We start from the raw sequence: 20146 nt of genomic DNA, 5'->3' as shown, positions 1-20146 counted from the left end.
TCCAAAAAAGAGCAATTAAATTTTGGCTCCATCTAAAAAATAGTAACATAAACTCTTACCACCATAAAGCCCTGCAATACCAAGAGCAGAGCCCAGAGAAGAATCCCCTCAGCCAGTTGGTCCTGAAGCTCACTGCACTAACCCACACTAACACCAACCTGCTTCAGGACAGCTCCATTCTAGCACATACAATCAGAGTCACCCAAATTATAGCACAAAACAAACAAGAATACCTTATTCATTGGGACACACACACTAAAACACGAAGCAAACTGGAATGCTATCCCTAACCCTAACCCTAACCCTAACCCTAAAAAGACACTACACCCTGGATGAATACCTGACCAGGGTGAAAACCAGTAAACAGAGACAGACCTTAACAAAGTACAGGCTCAGTGAGCACAGCCTGGCCATCGAGACCGGCCGACACAGACAGACATGGCTGCCCAAAGAGGACATGCTGTGTGATCACTGTCAGCTCAATCGGGTCGAGACAGAGATACACTTTTTACTGCAGTGCACAAAATATAAGAATATAAGGGAAGCCTTCTTCCCAAAAATACAACATCTCTCACAGAATTCCCAGACTTGCCAGACCCAGAAAAACTCCCCATCCTCCTCGGTGAGCAGACAAGCTGTATAGAAGTGGCAGCCCAGTACCTGACACTGAGGCTCCTCACACAGGGAGGAAAAGAAAAATAAATAAATAAATAAACAAATGTTATATATATATATATATATATATATATATATATATATATATATATATATATATATATACAGTACTGTGCAAAAGTTTTAGGCAGGTGTGAAAAAATGCTGTAAAGTAAGAATGCTTTCAAAAATAGACATGTTAATAGTTTATATTTATCAATTAACAAAATGCAAAGTGAGTGAACAGAAGAAAAATCTACATCAAATCAATATTTGGTGTGACCACCCTTTGCCTTCATCAATTCTTCTAGGTACACTTGCACACAGTTTTTTAAGGAACTCGGCAGGTAGGTTGGCCCAAACATCTTGGAGAACTAACCACAGTTCTTCTGTGGATTTAGGCAGCCTCAGTTGCTTCTCTCTCTTCATGTAATCCCAGACAGACTCGATGATGTTGAGATCAGGGCTCTGTGGGGGCCATACCATCACTTCCAGGACTCTTTGTTCTTCTTTACGCTGAAGATAGTTCTTAATGTCTTTCGCTGTATGTTTGGGGTCATTGTCATGCAGCAGAATAAATTTGGGGCCAATCAGATGCCTCCCTGATGGTATTGCATGATGGATAAGTATCTGCCTGTACTTCTCAGCATTGAGGAGACCATTAATTCTGACCAAATCCCCAACGCCATTTGCAGAAATGCAGCCCCAAACTTGCAAGGAACCTACACGATGCTTCACTGTTGCCTGCAGACACTCATTCGTGTACCACTCTCCAGCCCTTCGGCGAACAAACTGCCTTCTGCTACAACCAAATATTTCAAATTTTGACTCATCAGTCGAGAGCACCTGCTGCCATTTTTCTGCACCCCAGTTCCTGTGTTTTCGTGCATAGTTGAGTCGCTTGGCCTTGTTTCCACGTCGGAGGTATGGCTTTTTGGCCGCAAGTCTTCCATGAAGGCCACTTCTGACCAGACTTCTCCGGACAGTAGATGGGTGTACCAGGGTCCCACTGTTTTCTGCCAATTCTGAGCTGATGGCACTGCTGGACATCTTCCGATTGCGAAGGGAAGTAAGCATGATGTGTCTTTCATCTGCTGCAGTAAGTTTCCTTGGCCGACCACTGCGTCTACGGTCCTCAACGTTGCCCGTTTCTTTGTGCTTCTTCAAAAGAGCTTGGACAGCACATCTGGAAACCCCTGTCTGCCTTGAAATTTCTGCCTGGGAGAGACCTTGCTGATGCAGTATAACTACCTTGTGTCTTATTGCTGTGCTCAGTCTTGCCATGGTGTATGACTTTTGACAGTAAACTGTCTTCAGCATCCTCACCTTGTTAGCTGAGTTTGGCTGTTCCTCACCCAGTTTTATTCCTCCTACACAGCTGTTTCTGTTTCAGTTAATGATTGTGTTTCAATCTACATATTGAATTGATGATCATTAGCACCTGTTTGGTATAATTGTTTAATCATACACCTGACTATATGCCTACAAAATCCCTGACTTTGTGCAAGTGTACCTAGAAGAATTGATGCTGTTTTGAAGGCAAAGGGTGGTCACACCAAATATGGATTTGATTTAGATTTATCTTCTGTTCACTCACTTTGCATTTAGTTAATTGATAAATATAATCTATAATCTAATCTATTTGCACAGTACTGTATATATATATATATATATATATATATATATATATATATATATAGTGAGACAGCAGGGAGGGGGTTAAAGCCTCCCTGAAGAAAAAACATGTGAAAATGCACCTTTGTTTGAGTTTAATTGTTTTGGTTTATTGTTTAATTGTTTAATTATCCCCTGCACCTAGGCGGTAATTGGGAATTGGGACCAGGTGCAGGGTAATTAAGAGAGGCAGCTAGTCTGCTCTGGGCTGCTGAGTAGAAGGAGGCAGATGAGGTGCTCTGCTTCCGAGCAGTCCTGAGAAAAGTAAGTGCTGTGAAGCCCGCGTAGTTTTTGTGTTGTGGTGTCAGGTAAAAGGCTTAGCCGTCCTGCAAGTTAGTCAGGGAATAACCTGTTTAGTTAGCGCTCCAAAACAGAGCTAGGTGTTTATTTTGCATTTTGTTGTGTTTGTTATTTTTGTGTTTATTAAAATATAGCGCGTCAGTGCGAGAAAATCCATTCCTGTGTGTACTGGGTCATATTTTTAAAGGGGCACGAACCCATGAGTGGTGCGAGTCATTTACATGGTGTCAGAAGGTGTGGGCGCCCCTATGACCCAGACAATTGATTTATTAGAAATGATTGAGCAGATTAACAGGAAGGAGCAGCTGGAGAGATGGGAGAAAGAGATGGGGTTGGCACCGCTGAAGAGACAGGAGCGGGAGCCAACCGAACTGGAGCTGTTGCTCCAGGAGTGGGAGCAAGCTAGGGTAGCTCCACAGTCTCCTGCGCCAGAGGGGGAGGAGCTGCTGCCGCCAGAGCCGGAAGAGAAGCCGCCGCTTCCGGAGCCCAGAGGGGAGGAGACGCCGCTTCCGGAACCTAGAGGGGAGGAGCCGCCGCTTCCGGAGCCCAGAGGGGAGAAGCTGCCGCTTCTGGAGCCCAGAAGGGAGGAGCCGCCGCTTCCGGAGCCCAGAGGGGAGAAGCCGCCGCTTCCGGAGCCCAGAGGGGAGGAGCCGCCGCTTCCAGAACCTAGAGGGGAGGAGCCGCCGCTTCCGGAGCGCAGAGGGGAGAAGCCACCGCTTCCGGAGCCCAGAGGGGAGGAGGCGAAGAGCCCGCCTCCACCACAGCCTCGACAACCACCCCTGCGGTCCAGTCCGGCACCGCTGCGTGCGGTCCCTCGCCCCTCGCTCCTGGACACCCGGACGGTTTGCCTGGACCTCCCTTCACCAGACCTAGAGCCCAGGAGTCGGCAGAATTGGTCACAGTTCTCCACCTGGTTCCCTGCTCCGCTCCTCCCGAACACCAAGACGTCGCTTCGCTCCCCCTGGGTGATCAGACGTCGCTGCACTGGGTCCCAGCTGCAGACCTCTGCCCGCTGCTGCAGCCTCCAGTGCCCCCGGTTGTCGTTCCGGTCGCCCCTGACAAACCAATGGGGTCCCTCGTCGCCGGTGCACGGTCCCTACCTGGCTGGGCCAGGACGTGGACCGATCCACCCTCAAGTCCGCCCGTGGAAGAGGGCGAGAAGGGACATTGGTGGACTCGAGGGTGGGTGGTTGTGTTTTAAGGGAGGAGGTGGCCTTGGAATGACCGTAAGTGTTGCACACTTGGGGGGGAGGATGTGTGAGACAGCAGGGAGGGGGTTCTTCCTCCCTGAAGAAAAAACATGTGAAAATGCACCTTTGTTTGAGTTTAATTGTTTTGGTTTATTGTTTAATTGTTTAATTATCCCCTGCACCTAGGCGGTAATTGGGAATTGGGACCTGTTTAGTTAGCGCTCCAAAACAGAGCTCGGTGTTTATTTTGCGTTTTGTTGTGTTTGTTATTTTTGTGTTTATTAAAATATAGCGCGTCAGCGCGAGAAAATCCATTCCTGTGTGTACTGGGTCGTATTTTTAAAGGGGCACGAACCCATGAGTGGTGCAAGTTATTTACAATATACAGTATATATATCATTATACTCATTATTATTGTTGTTTTTGTTTTATTTACATATGTTTTTTAAATGTTCATTGTAAAGATTGAATTTACTCATCATTGCTTTGGCAATACTTGTAAAAAATCAGTCATGCCAATAATGCACTTGAAATTGAAAGAGAGATCCCATAAAGATTTAAACTGTGTGACGGGGTACCTCCGCCCCAGGGTGTATTTTTGGGTTATGTAGCACGGGGGAGTTAATGTATATTGGTATACGAGCACAGGGATGTGGGTTTGTGTTTGTGTGGAATAGTGGTGACAGGGAGGCAGTTAAAATCCTCCTATAAAAACATGTGGGAATGTGGCTGAAGCTGTGAATTGAATAAATGATTAATTAAGACCACAGGTGTATAAATAGGGTGATCACGGGTGAGAAAGGGGTTGGTGTGTTCAGAGGCAGAACATGAGTCCTGAGGAGGAGTAAAACTTAAACTAAAACTAAATATAAACAATTTCTACACATCCTGGTTATAAACCAGCATGATGTTTGTTCCGTGTTCTGTTTGTTTGTTTTGGTCATCGTGCCTTTTGCTTTGTATCAGTGTTTGTGTTTTTGTTCAACCTTTTGTATTAAAGAAACAAGTGTGTTTGCGTCTCACACCACAGACTTGCCTGTTGTGGTTTCATTTCTGGTCTGACATCATCCATCCAAGCTATCCTGCCACACTGTGCTAAAAGAAGATTGTTTTGCTTTGGGTTCAAAAAAATAGAAACAGTGCTGGTTTGAAAGATATTTAAAATTCTCTAAACACATTTATTTTAAATGTAATTTATTAATTTTTATTATAAATAATGTATTTATATTAATTTTATATTAAACATGTCTTTCAAAACTGTGGTCATAAACACGGGTTTAAAGCTGCTTTATATATCTGTCAGTGCAGAGACCCGGGGTTTGGAATAAACGACTGACCTTGCTTTCAAGATTTAATATATATTACAAAAGCAGAAATAATTGCTACACATTTATTTAAAATAAATAAAAAATGCTGGTAAGTAATGTTATAAACTGTTTATGTATCTGCTTTGCTTGTTTTTTTTCTCACAACTTACAGTACTTGCAGTACTAGAACTGCTGAGATCAAATGCAGTAGGTCCAGGGAAAAAAAAGATATACATAATGTATTGTAAAATGACATTGTCCAGAACTGCTGGCAAATAGTCTTTAAAAATACATGTAAAAACAATTACAATTGCACTGACACAGTTCATAAATTGGTGATGAATAAAAAAATAATTGAACGTTTGTGTAATTCGTCATTTTATTGGATGGAGAGCTCCAGAAAAAAGACGAGGGGACGTGATATACCATACAGGGCATTGTGGTGATGGAAGTTCTGCACTGGAGATGACATCATAATCGAAAGGAAGAGAAAAAAAAACATGCATGATAAAAATAACCAACAATCAAAAGACAACATTTGCCCACTAGATGCTTTCAAAACAAGCCAAATGCGGCTGGAAAACCGCCAATCTGGCAGCACTGATCAAGGAGGAGTAGTCTAAAGAAGTCACATGTGAAACGCATGCATTACCTATTAAATGTTACCTCAAGTTCAATGTATAAATAAAACATGAATTTGTACAATTTGTTTTAGAAAAATCTATATTGTAATTGGTGTTCCGGTACTTTAAGATGTAGGACTACACCACTGTATGAAAGGTTGGTGGTACCGCCAGCATTTTACTTCAGCCTTACATAAACAACATATCGCAATGTTTGATGTTATACAGCCATCCTTTTTAGATTTTTTTTATTAGGAAATGATTCCACACATATTACTTTGCAGAATTTAGCAGCTCAAAATCTGTGTGCTTCTGCCTTATTTTCTTTTGTGTTAGCACTGCTCGCATTACGAGTTCTTGTGGGAAGTGATTATCTCGCGAGATAATAGCCAACATTTTCCAGTAGACATTTCCCTGAATCAGTTTAGCCAAAACTACCGGTATTGTTGTTCAAATACCGGTTATTGTATTTCCTGATGAATATCGCAATATACCGGTATTATGGCGCACCCCTTGTGGATATCCACAGAGATTGAACCAGATACATGACTGAGGACCACCATGTACTAACTGGGATCCTGGTGTTTAGTAGAGCAATTCATTTAGGGGATTTTAATTGAGTTTATGTTAGGGAGAAGGTTCCTCCCTTTTAGTGGGAGCAGCACTCAGCCTCTGGATGGCAAACTTTTGTTTTTTGCTTTTTAAACCACTGTGTTTTGTTTTGCCTTTTTGTATTTCATGTACATTTTTGTATATGTCCTCCCACACCAGGATTACCATTGTTAGTACCCCAGTGGCGGCCACCTACCATTGCACCTGCCTGTTTAAACTGCAATAAAACCTGGACGCCTGAGTGGTGTTTCAACGTCAACCTCTGTGTCTGTCTCGTCAATCAGCGGATACCTACACGGTCAAGGCGGCCTTAAGGCAAGGCGAGTGAGGCGGCCACTGAGGCCCCCCACCCTTTAGAGGGTCCCACGCTCAACCAGACTGCCATGAAATTAAATGCGTTCATTACGTGCATGCAAAACTCTCAGGTACAAATTTGGAGCTATGGTGCTAAAGATTCTCAAATAGTTCTGGTGCCAGTTATATTTTTTTTAATTGTTTTTTTTATTTCTTGTATCTGGACTACTCACATGACCCACACACACACATACACAGTTGAGAAGGTTTGTGTCATGTGGGAAAGTGGTAGCAAACATGTCACAGCGCATTTTTAAACAGTTATCAATTACATCTTTGTTCAGCAAGTCAAAAAGTTATATGGGCAATTAGTACACTTAACAGGTAACAATATATTGTAAAATAATATTTCATGTTCATAAGCTTCTTCATTTTAAGGCAAAAGTTAAGCTTTGCTTGTTTATAAACACATTTTGTTGATTAAAAAAATAGTAATTCTTTGGTTAGATGCACATAATCACAGATTTATGTTAAAACCAAATCACTTGTTGCAGCTAATGTACAGTAAATCTAATCCATTAATACAAAATTGAATTCACGAGCTATTGTTTCGTTAATATGTCGAACGTTTGGGCTACTCAGATCTGCTGTCTTAGCTTTCTTAATATAGCAATTTGGTGTTAAGTGATTATATACTGGTTCTGAATGGAACAATAATACTACTACTACTACTACTACTAATAATAATAATAATAATAATAATAATAATAATAATAATAATAATAATAATAATACATAGCTGTCAACATTGAGAGATGAAAATAAGGGAGACTCTTAAAGGGGGGGGGGGGTGCATGTCCTATCCCAATCAAACTTCGGACAAGAAAGGAAAAGGTTTCGCTCCAAGTTGGTAGGTACCTGCATGAGTATATTGCCTTTTAAGTGCTTTGACATGCAACAACGTGCAAAAAATATGAGCATGTAGACAACCCCAAAAATGCTATGTTTGTTATGTTCATTGGTTAAATTTTTGCACCCTGGTAAGGGATGCTTATATGTTTTACACAGGGGACAAGTCAGCTATCCCCACATTGCTTTGTTTTTATTATGACTAAGAAGTCTTCAGTCAAATAGACTTCATACTCACACGGCTGATTGAGCAGCACAAGAAAAATGTGCCGATGCATTTTAAATTGATCTGGAAGTCAAGGTAGCTGATTTAACTTTAACTTGTTAAATCATGCTTGGCTTCCTCCTGGGTCCTAAAATCCGACACGGGACACAAAAATAAAACTTAGGTCCTGTCCCATCCTGTCCTGTCAAAAATGTTCCTGTCCCAACCCATCCCATGAAAGAGTAAACATTTCCAATTCTGTCCCATCCTGTCCTGTCCAAATTTTTCCCGTTCCGTCCCGTAACTTTTTTTTTTTTTTAATTCCTGTCCCATCCTGTCCTGTCAGAAAAATCTGGTCCCTCCCATCCCGTGATAAACAGAGAAGTGAGAGGGTAGTGGGTGGGGCTTTAGGGAAGGACCAGAAATGACAGCACACAGAAGCCGGAAGTGTCGTTTAGTCCTTGGAGCCCTGTACCATCAATGGTAACAGGCAGGATTTTATTTCAACAAACAAAAAATAGAACAGTCCAGCATTGCAGAAAATAAACAAGAAAACCACCTGGAATACCAGCAATGGTAAACTCAGGTTTCAAATAAAAAGAATAAACAAAAACGTCTCGTAACGGGGCGGTCATAAGGAAACAAGCTGGCTGATACTGCATCAGTGCACAGAGAACATCACGGACATTTGCAGAGCTTTTTTGAGATGTTATAGTAATAAAATAATGACTTGGATCGCATTATTGAGGAGTTTGGTGATAAAACGAGTGATCAGGAGATGATTGATCAGTATGTACGACTATTATTATTATTATTATTATTTATTTCTTACAAAGGTGAAAGCTATAGCGAACGAAAGGGCGGGGCTGGGGATGCCTAGTGAGTGCTTTGTTGATATGCAGGGCCTTTTAAACCTGTTTGACTGTGGAAAAAAAATACCTTTAAACAGCGCGTCTAAAATTAACTGCGCATGTGAAAATAAATTGGACCTGACGTGCCTGACACGCACTTAATAAATGGCCTGCAAAGGGTTAAATACTGCCAAGTCCCACCCCTGCAATCAGCACGCTACCTCACGTCAGCCAATCGCGAGAACAGCACAGCTGATTTCAATGATGGGACCTGACGGCCACATGGTTCCACCTTGGTCCAAGATGGCCGTCTGACCCGGAACTTCCTGTATGGTCAGAGTTCAGCCTCCTGACCCAATCACGGTCAACCCTACACAGCGTTGCCGGTGGTCGGGAGGGCGAATTACGAGAGGGACTCCTTTCAATCCTGTCACAAGAGATCAACTATTATTTGGAGGGACAGATATTTTCGTATTCATGTATAAAATTAGGGTTTATAGGGTTTCGCATTAAACACTACCGGTATACTACTATAATTTATTTTCTGTTTTTGTTTTTTAAGAAAAAAAATACAGTGCTAGCACAGTGTCTTTATAATCACAATGTGCAATATAATGATGCAATATATTCAGTAATATAAAAACAACTGTTTAGAGTTTTGTGCGGTAGTTTCAGTTTCTAAATTGGTTACTAAGCAACCTGGCTCAGAGATTTTAGTATGTCAATGCCACAATAAACTGTCAGTGAAATACAGTATTACGAACCATTAATTCATTAAAAAAATAAACAACAAAAAAACATGATATTGAAATAATATTTCATAAACGTTTAAGGGAGTATCCATCATGTATTTATTTATTGAAAATCGTTGTATTATACATACCTGTGACAGTCTGGCTCGCACTGGTGATGTGTGATGACGTCACGGACCAGGAAGTAACTGAGTCAAAACAGTGGATGGGCGGGTGAAGCTGAATGCAACGGCATTCAGCGTGTTTAATAAACAAAACAAAAGATTTAAACAAAAACAACAAAACAGAAACCAAAGTGCACGAGGGCCAAACGAATAAACAAACAAAGAAGTAAGTGTCGTGCTGGATACTCCAGCGCGTTTTAGCAATTGTTTTTAAATGCTTCTTTCTCTCCGCTCCCCATACTCTCCTCTCTACACTCCAACCCCGAGTGCAGAGAGCTGCAGGTTTATATACTCTGGCCGAGAGATTAACTAGTTGGTAATTATCTTAGCCAGAGTCTGCACGTGTTTGGTAAGGATGCATGACTGTCAGCTAGTTAAATAATCAGTAGCTGATCAGCCATGCATCCTCACAGGGTTTTTAAATATAATAATAAAAGACGCGGCGCTTTTATCCGCGCCGCAAACAAAAATACAAATAATAATAAATAGGGGCGGGACACTCCGCCACAATACCTCTTCAACATAGCGCCGAAGCAGTACAGTGCCTTGCATAAGTATTCACCCCCCTTCGACTTTTCCACATTTTGTAGTGTTACAACCTGGAATTAAAATGGATTTAATTGGGATTTTTACCATTTCATTTACACAACATACTTAACACTTTGAAGGTGCAAAATATTTTTTGTTGTGACACAAAAGTTAATTGAATAAAAAAGACATTTGTTTGTTGCATAAGTATTCACCCCCCTGAGTCAATACTTGGTAGAAGCACCTTTGGCAGCAATTACAGCTGTGAGTCTTTTTGGGTAAGTCTCTACCAGCTTTGCACATCTGGATCCTGCAATTTTTGCCCATTCATCTTGTCAAAATTGCTCAAGCTCTGTCAAGTTGGATGGGGACTGTTGGTGAACAGCAATTTTCAAGTCTTGCCACAGATTCTCAATCGGATTGAGGTCTGGGCTTTGACTGGGCCATTCTAAGACATTCAGGTTCTTGTTTTTAAACCACTCCAGTGTAGCTTTGGCAGTGTGTTTAGGGTCATTGTCCTGCTGGAAGGTGAACCTCTGCCCCAGTCCCAGGTCTCTAGCAGACTGAAACAGGTTTCCCTCTAGAATTACCCTGTATTTGGCTCCATCCATCTTGCCCTCAATCCTGACCAGTTTCCCAGTCCCTGCCGATGAAAAGCATCCCCATAACATGATGCTGCCACCACCATGCTTCACCGTGGGGATGGTGTTCTCAGGGTGATGAGCAGTGTTGGCTTTGCGCCACACATAGCGTTTTGCGCTAAGGCCAAAAAGTTCAATTTTGGTCTCATCAGACCAGAAAACCTTTTTCCACATGTTTGCTGTGTCTTCCACATGCCTTTTGGCAAAATCCAAACAGGATTTGATATGGTTTTTTTTCAGCAATGGCTTTCTTCTTGCCACTCTTCCATAAAGCCCAGCTTTGTGGAGCGTCCGGGTTATAGTTGTCCCATGGGCGGTTTCTCCCATCTCAGCTGTGGATCTCTCTAGCTTCTTCAGAGTTACCATTGGCCTCTTGATTGCTTCTCTGACTAATGCCCTCCTTACCTGGTCACTGAGTTTTGGTGGACGGCCTTCTCTAGGCAGAGTCGCGATTGTGTCATATTCTTTCCATTTTTTAATAATGGATTGAACAATCCACAGCGTTCTGTTATTCTGCAAGTATCAATAATTCATGTATCAATATTGTTAACTAAAGGACTGACATGACTATACAATTATGGGTAATATGAAATATTTTAAGTATCAATCTATGTTAAACGTAAGGGTTTTTATTAACCGTTCCGTGTTGCCAAGACGCTGATTCTCCGCGGACATCTGCTGTCCCACTGGTCCGTCTCCGTTGGTGTTGTCGGAGTGTCTGTCCGAGTTTGAACCTTCTGATTCGGAGGAACACGGCTCGAATTGATATGGGAGAAGAACCCCTGTTTTCTCTCTACAACTGATAAAATTAGGCTACTCTCACTTTCACTGTCGCTGTCAGCCATACTGGCAGATGCAAGGAGTCTGAGGTCACAGTCTTCTGGCCCCACACCAGGAAATAGAGATCATCCTCTGTGTATTTCCGGGTATTATTTGATTCATTGTAGAGCGATTAAACATAATTTGGTAAAATTAATGTGATATGTTCAAGTGAGACCTGTTAAAATTATTTTGTATGTTTATGGTAACAGTCAAGTTCGATGTCAGAGGCTCTTTTACGACTTTAAAGAGCAAAAAAACACTCTTCCTGTCTGCTGGTGGCAGAGTAGTCCCGTTCCTTCCCATTCCCGGAAGGTTAAATCCCGTTCTTGCCCATCCTAAGAGGTTTATTTTTTTTTTATTTCCCAGTCCCGCCCATTCCCCTGAGCTTCACTCCTCTACCATACCGTCCTGCAAAATTTAACACAATTTTTTTCCCGTACCGTGGGAATCACGTGGGTCCCGCGGGTGCCTTGGGAGTCCCGTCTTCATGTCACTCTCTACTCTACGGTAATGGGCTGAGGTTTTTACATTTTGCTGCGAATATAATTTATTTGAAATAGTGGAGAAATTATATTACAGGAGCTGTCTGGGAGAAGGGGTCAAATTACTGGAGTCTCCCATGAAATACGGGAGAGTTGACAGTTATGATAATGGCACTTAAACAACATCTACCCACATCTAAAATACCCCTATTTTTAAGTACACATTTGTTTACAAATGATTTTTCTTAAAAACAAAACAAAAAAAAGATAATATTACAGGCTGCTATTAGTCTTGCCATGGATGAGAGAGATGTGGCAGAATTTCCTTTTTACAAAAAATTACAAATATGGGTGTGATTAGATATGGGGCACATTTTGTTAAAAATATTTTCTGTAACAGAAAACACTAAAAACTAATGGGGGGGGGGGCAAAGTGGCATTGCACACAGAGTGTCAAAGAGGGATTTTTTTTTTATTATTATCATTTATTTATGCATTTATTTCTGCCTGGTTATTCTCGCTGCCAACCTGTCAGAACCCATTTATAGTCGGGCATTACAGTATTTTTCAATAGGCCTACTGGGGCATGGTCATTTTAGAAAAAGTTAATACATAATATGTTTGAAGTCAACTGGAATTCTGAGTGCTTTGAAGTTGTGAATTATATAAAGTGATAAAGTCTAACAAACTGAAACAAGTATTCATTTACATTTTAATATCATTAATATTATTTACAGTATCTTAACGTTAGCATATGTAGGTGCATATGATTATATGATGCACCTATATACTAACTTTAAGATATGGTTGCTACTGTAGCCTAGGGCCCTACACAGCCTAAGGATGGCCCTGTACACGGTAACAGAACACCCCTGTTACAGATATAGACAGAAATCCTTTATACCCTCATATCAATAACCCACTAAATAGTGCCCTAAACAAATGTAATCTCAATTGGATAATTAGATATGTGTTAGTAACCTAATGTTGCATATTTAAATATGTAAGTGGCTGTTTTAACAAGTAGGTTAGTAACATACATCAGCATCATGAAAAAGTAGATCACCATGAAATCACGTGCATGTATAAATGTGTGGTATATACATACAGACAGTCTGACAGGAAAAAGACATCTCACACTAAAGAATGTCCTTACCACAAGCACAATTATCACAACTGGATATTTAGTGGCACTATAGATATATGTAAAAAAAACAAATGTAAAGATGCAGAGTTGCCTCCATTGTATCCTTGTCTGGGGGTATGTATCCCAAGCTGAGGATAATAATACTGTAATACATACTGTATTCTTTTTTTTAATCACCCCAACCTAAAGAATGCATTACTTATAATTAAACTACAGGTCTTGTACTTCAAATGCCAATAATACTATGAAGCGGTGGAATGTTTTTCTTATGAGTGGGCTGAATAATAATTAATAAAATGTGACCCATTTGTAGCTTATTTTCCACATATTCAATAACAGCATCCCCTGGGATTCCACATTTAAAAGTGCTTTCAACTCATCCTGCACATATTCAATAACAGCATCCCCTGGGATTCCACATTTAAAAGTGTTCTAAACTCATCTTGCACATATTCAATACCAGCATCCCCTGGGATTCCACTTTTAAAAGTGCTTTCAACTCATCTTGCACATATTCAATAACAGCATCCCCTGGGATTCCACATTTTAAAGTGCTTTCAACTCATTTTCAACATATTCAATAACAGCATCCCCTGGGATTCCACATTTTAAAGTGCTTTCAACTCATTTTCAACATATTCAATAACAGCATCCCCTGGGATTCCACTTTTAAAAGTGCTTTCAACTCATCCTGCACATATTCAATAACAGCATCCCTGGGATTCCACATTTCAAAGTGCTTTCAACTCATTTTCAACATATTCAATAACAGCATCCCCTGGGATTCCACTTTTAAAAGTGCTTTCAACTCATCCTGCACATATTCAATAACAGCATCCCCTGGGATTCCACTTTTAAAAGTGTTCTAAACTCATCCTGCACATATTTAATAACAGCATCCCCTGGGATTCCACATTTAAAAGTGCTTTCAACTCATCCTGCACATATTCAATAACAGCATCCCCTGGGATTCCACATTTAAAAGTGTTCTAAACTCATCTTGCACATATTCAATACCAGCATCCCCTGGGATTCCACTTTTAAAAGTGCTTTCAACTCATCTTGCACATATTCAATAACAGCATCCCCTGGGATTCCACATTTTAAAGTGCTTTCAACTCATTTTCAACATATTCAATAACAGCATCCCCTGGGATTCCACATTTTAAAGTGCTTTCAACTCATTTTCAACATATTCAATAACAGCATCCCCTGGGATTCCACTTTTAAAAGTGCTTTCAACTCATCCTGCACATATTCAATAACAGCATCCCTGGGATTCCACATTTCAAAGTGCTTTCAACTCATTTTCAACATATTCAATAACAGCATCCCCTGGGATTCCACTTTTAAAAGTGCTTTCAACTCATCCTGCACATATTCAATAACAGCATCCCCTGGGATTCCACTTTTAAAAGTGTTCTAAACTCATCCTGCACATATTCAATAACAGCATCCCCTGGGATTCCACATTTAAAAGTGCTTTAAATTAATTTTGCACATATTCAATATCAACATCCCCTACAATAATGAGGAAAAAAACATATCGTGTTCTGTTTCAAGTGCTACAATAATTGGTGGCATTCTAGTTGATGCCACATTCCTCTGTGGTTTACAGACTGATCTAGTGGCAAGAAGGTTTCAAGGGGGGGAAGCTTGAATTGCTTCATCTAAACTGCCTTTGGAAATGTACAGTCTAATTTTAGTGCAAAATTGAACATAATGGTGGCATGTCTATGTTATTAATCACTCTTTCAATTCAGTTCATTATTTTTTTTGTCTTGACGTCCTATTCATTACACCGTGTAACAATTTTTTTTTTTTTTTTTTTTTTGGTTTCTGGGTAGTAAGTGTTATTTCCTAATTGCTTATGCCTCAAAAGTATAGAAAATGGCTATTATTCCCCACAAACTTTGCTTTTGTGACCAGGACAGTGATATTTTGAAATTTACCTATTTTCCAGAACATTACAGATAGATTCAGTGCTGAGTAAACTTGGAGTAACTTCTAGAACTTTCCAATAATATAAATAGTAGTATAAACACAGGGGCCTTAAGCCCACCAGTTCAGTTTAGTTCCAGCTGCCTAAGTGGATACATATCTGCATTTTTCTGAGATGGCATCAAGGTCATAGGAGACTTCAAAATGGTGGCATTCCTGATGGGTCTCCAAGGCGGTTTTACCAAGTTTCCCTGCTATCTTTGCCTTTGGGACAGCAGGGACACCAAGGCGCACTGCCACAGGCGGGACTGGCCACAGCGGACCGAGTTCTCTGTGGGGAGGAACAACGTCAAGTGGGAGCCACTGGTGGACCCCCGGAAGGTGCTGATGCCACCACTGCACATCAAATTGGGCCTTATGAAACAATTTGTCAGAGCTCTAGATAAGGAGTCGGCAGCCTTCAAGTACCTTCAAGACTTCTTCCCTAAGCTGTCTGAGGCAAAGGTCAAAGCCGGTGTCTTCGTTGGACCACAGATAAAGAAGATCCTGGAGTGCAATGAATTCCCCAAGAAGCTCACTAGTAAGGAGAAAGCGGCTTGGAACAGCTTTGTCGCAGTGGTTCGGGGCTTCCTGGGCAATCACAAGGCCGAAAACTATGTGGACCTGGTTGAGACTCTGGTGAAGAACTACGGCACAATGGGCTGTAGGATGTCCCTCAAAGTCCATATCCTTGATGCTCATCTTGATAAATTCAAGGAGAACATGGTACTCGGAGGAGCAAGGCGAGCGCTTCCACCAGGATATACTGGACTTTGAACGCCGCTACCAAGGACAGTATAACGAGAACATGATGGGAGACTACATTTGGGGGCTGATTCGTGAAAGTGATTTACAGTATAATCGTAAATCTCGAAAAACTACTCGCTTCTAAATCTTTTGTAGTCATTTTTGTATTACTTTAGTATAAATACATGTTAATTTGGATTCATATGTTGTTTTTTTCTGACTTTATGTGAACGAAAAGACACAAATTCGCCCGTTTTCTCATTGGAAATAGGTAAATTTCAAAATATCACTGCCCTGGTCACAAAAGCAAAGTTTGTGGGGAATAATAGCTATTTTCTATACTTTTGAGACATAAGCAATTAGGAAATAACACTTACTACCCAGGAACAAAAATTGTGTTACATAGTGTTATTGATGTTAATTAAAAAATAAAAAAAAACAATATATACATAGTGTTCCGCGTTTCCGGTTTATTCCGAATTGTACCGAAATATTACACGGTTTTTTTTTTTTAACTGGACGTCGGTTTTTACTGATTTATATCCGATTTTTGTCTGTTATTCAATGTTATTTAGGTATTATTTTCTAGGAAAAACACAATTATTTGATTAAAATGCTGTTTTATTTTGACTCCGACATTGTAATAAGCAACCCTACACTGTATCCTAGGATACAACAAATGTTTAGACGTCAGAGAATCGAACAACGTTCAACTGTGATTCTCTCTGTCACTTCCCAAACACACAATCACCTGATTATGTTGGCCAATCAAAGTGTGGTTATTGTGGGAATTGCTGGGCGTAGTAACTAGCTTGATCAAAAACTAAATTGAAATACTTGCACGAAAATATAATGTTTTTATTGAATGAGGAAGGGAGAAAACGTAAATCACTTTATGAATATTCAAAAGAAAACGAATGTTTCAAAGTACAGTGTATACAAAAAGCAAAAATAGCAGAACTGGGTCGGATGAGGCAGGGGGGTGCATAGCGCTGCTAATACTGCTGCACTGAGGTACGCGCTGACAATAAAATAACATACTGAAAAATAAGGACACATTAAACTGAAACAATAAAGTGAACAGAGAGACAAGCAATCCATTTATGCGGCTTTTACACGGGCTTTAACAAAAATGAAGCGCAGAATGAGTGTGTTATGAGTTTGTCAGAGCACTCTGCTTTGCTGGATAGCCGCTGTCATTGCAGGTATTGGTGACTTAGTGCGACAGTACTGTCTGTCCATCAGCGAACAACGACAATCTTAATCGTAAACATTTGACAGAAAATTGTGATGCTTTAGTTGGAAAACTATATGGACTGCATTGATGGAAATGTCCAGTGTGATTTGTGACTCGCGTCTCCCGGTGCGCGTCTCCCGACCACCCAGTTCTGTCAATTTTCTTTTCTTTTTATGATTTCAAGGCGAAAAATTCCTGTCTTGTTTTGTGCTGATGTCATGCCTTCTGTAGATACTATTTCTGTCAGCACAGCGATTGCCCAAACGTTGGAAAAGTGACAGCTGGTAAAATGTGGCTTCGACTTGCACATATTCTGCTTTATCATACATGCCTGGGACATTACTAAATGACATTACAGAAACTAGAACTGCTACACATCATATTCCACATGTAAAGTGTACTGAACCAACCAACCCCCCCCCCCCCCCCCCCCCGATGAAATTTACCAGTTTTTCAATTAAAAACTACTTTTTACTGATTTTATCCCTATTTTAATACTGTATATGTAAAATGAACTCCGAAAAATTCCCGGAAGTTTTTTTTAATGATAAAAACCGAAAACGCGGAACACTATATATACAAAAAAGGGCAATCTCTTTGTTTAGTACTGTTATCTGCTTCTTCATATTGGTGCATATCACAACATAATCTTACAACCCTCAAGCATTACAACCATTCACTGAAACAAATGAACGACAAAGAGGGAAAATCATGTCTATTTTATAGTATAAATGCAAACTACATTTTAGAAATTCTATATGTATATCTTGCTCATTATGTGTGTAGCATATATTCATTTTATTAGGCGGTTTGTTCTTATTAAAGCAGGAGAGAGAGGGGGCAATCACTGCTTTGTTCTTAAATATGCCCCCACCACCACCACCACCACCACCATCAGCTAGAAAAATAAAAATAAAAAAGTTCCACATTTTCCCTATATATATAATAATGTTCTTTCAATGCCTGCTTTTATGAATGAAATTAAAAATGTGATACTCATGAAACTTTTTTTGACCTTTGGTGAAGAAGCCAACAACAGCGTTTTATATATTTAGCACTGTCATGATGAATATTTTGGTGTTATAATCAATAAACAATTAAAAATAAACAAGATATGTTTGAAATGTGTTACATATATGATTTATGTTAAATTCTTAAATATTTGGTTTTACCGTGCAACACCAATCCTCGACAGAGCCCATAAAGTAGCACAAAAAATACGTGTAATTCTGAAGTAAATAAATATACTCACGTGCCAAATTGCAAAGAATACCAGCGAGGCACACAGAACCAAGGAAAGCATATAGCAAAAGGCAGCAAAAGTAAACGCCATGGTCCAGTGTAATTAAAAGGATAATAGGTGGCAAATCCAAAATTACTTCAGGAGAGAAGACAGAAAACAAAAACTAAGGATTCAGATCCAGAATTAGCAGTCCTTACAGTCCTTACATTCCATCAACTTGTGCAACAAGGTTCATAGGTATGGAACTTTATGGTATTATTTTGATATTCTTGACATGTAATTGCATTCAAATACCGTTTTTAAATTATCGATATAGACCAGCAAATTAAAAAGACATTATGAGAACAAAACGCAGAATAAACTTGTGCGCACAAAAGGCAGAATAAAACACCAGGCATTATCCAGCAATGAAAAGAAATCCAAGCCACTTATCAGTCAATCCATACTGGAAGGTGATGGGACAGTGAATTATAAAAGTGATATCAGTGATTGATTTGAAACAGGAGCACCCAGACTATAACATGCATCATCACACAGAGCCAGCCCCCTTAGATTTAACCCGTGATTTAACACATAGTGTTTGGCATTTTAGGTTTTTATCTTTAAAAAAAAAAATTACAGGAATTGTTTGTAGTTTATTTTACATATATTAAAATAGGGATAAAATCAGTAAAAATTAGTTTTTAATTGAAACGTAGGTGGTTCTCAGTATACACACTTTACATGTGGAATATGATGGTTTCTAATGAACAATGTCCCCGGCATATGATGAAGCAGAATCTGTGCAAGTCGAAGCCCCATTTTCCCAAGTTAACTGGTACTTCTCGAACGTTTGGGTTATAGCTGTGCTTCTTCTAGTATCAATAGTATCTACAGAAGGCATGACATCAGCACAAAACAAGACAGGATTATTCGCCTTGACATCAGAAAAAGAAAAGAACATTGACAGAACTGGGTGGTGCAAGCCATCGGTAGACCCGTCAAAAATTACATTGGACATTTCCATCAATGCATTCCATATAAGTTTACCAGCTAAAGTATCACAATTTTCTGTCAAATGTTTACGATTAAGTTTATCGGCGTTAGGCAGTGTTAGCTGATGGACAGACAGTACTGTCGCAATAAGTCACCAATACATACCTCTCTGCAATAACAGCGGCTATCCAGCAAAGCAGAGCGCTCTGACAAATTCATTAACAGTCATTCTGCGCTTTTTTTGTTAAAGCGCGTGTAAAAGCCGCATAAATGGATTGCTTGTCTCTCTGTTCACTTTATTGTTTCAGTTTAATGTGTCGCTTATTTTTCAGTATGTTCTTTAATTTTCAGCAAGAACATGTACCTCAAAGCAGCAGTATTTGCAGCGCTATGCACCCCCTGCCTCATCTGACCCACTTCTGTTATTTTTGAAGTTGAACGTATTCGATCCTAAACATCTGCTGTATCCTAGGATACAGTGTAGGGCTGCTTATTACAATGTCTGAGTCAAAATAAAACAGCATTTTAATCAAATGATTGTGTATTTTCTAGAAAATAGTACCGGGATAATATTGAGTAATAGACCAAAATCGAGTATAAATCAGTAAAAAAAAACAGACGTCCAGTTTAAAGAAATCCTGTAATTCTATAAATATAACGCGGAACACTAATCATATTCGATGTAGTCATCACATAGAGGAGTTTAAGCTCTTTGTTTACGGCCATGATGAAACATGTGGAACTTGCTATATAACACACAGTGACGTTATCCAAAAATAAATAAATAAATACATGTAAAAAATGCATTT

The 20146-nt window shown here is 39.9% G+C and overlaps 1 protein-coding gene across 1 annotated transcript in view; it reads right to left on the bottom strand.

The window, feature by feature from the left end:
* Positions 1-18744, bottom strand: part of cnih3 (cornichon family AMPA receptor auxiliary protein 3) — a 117609-nt gene extending 98865 nt beyond the window's left edge. Inside the window, exon 1 of the mRNA XM_034019192.3 lies at positions 18372-18744. Within this exon, the coding sequence (XP_033875083.1) occupies positions 18372-18452 (81 nt within the window). The 5' untranslated portion in view covers positions 18453-18744. The remainder of the gene's footprint in view (positions 1-18371) is intronic.
* Positions 18745-20146: the final 1402 nt, after the last annotated feature.

Source organism: Acipenser ruthenus, chromosome 6, assembly GCF_902713425.1.
Source record: "Acipenser ruthenus chromosome 6, fAciRut3.2 maternal haplotype, whole genome shotgun sequence".
NCBI lineage: Eukaryota > Metazoa > Chordata > Actinopteri > Acipenseriformes > Acipenseridae > Acipenser > Acipenser ruthenus.
The sequence above is the reverse complement of the archived record's forward strand: the minus strand, read 5'-3'. Positions and strand labels throughout refer to the sequence as shown.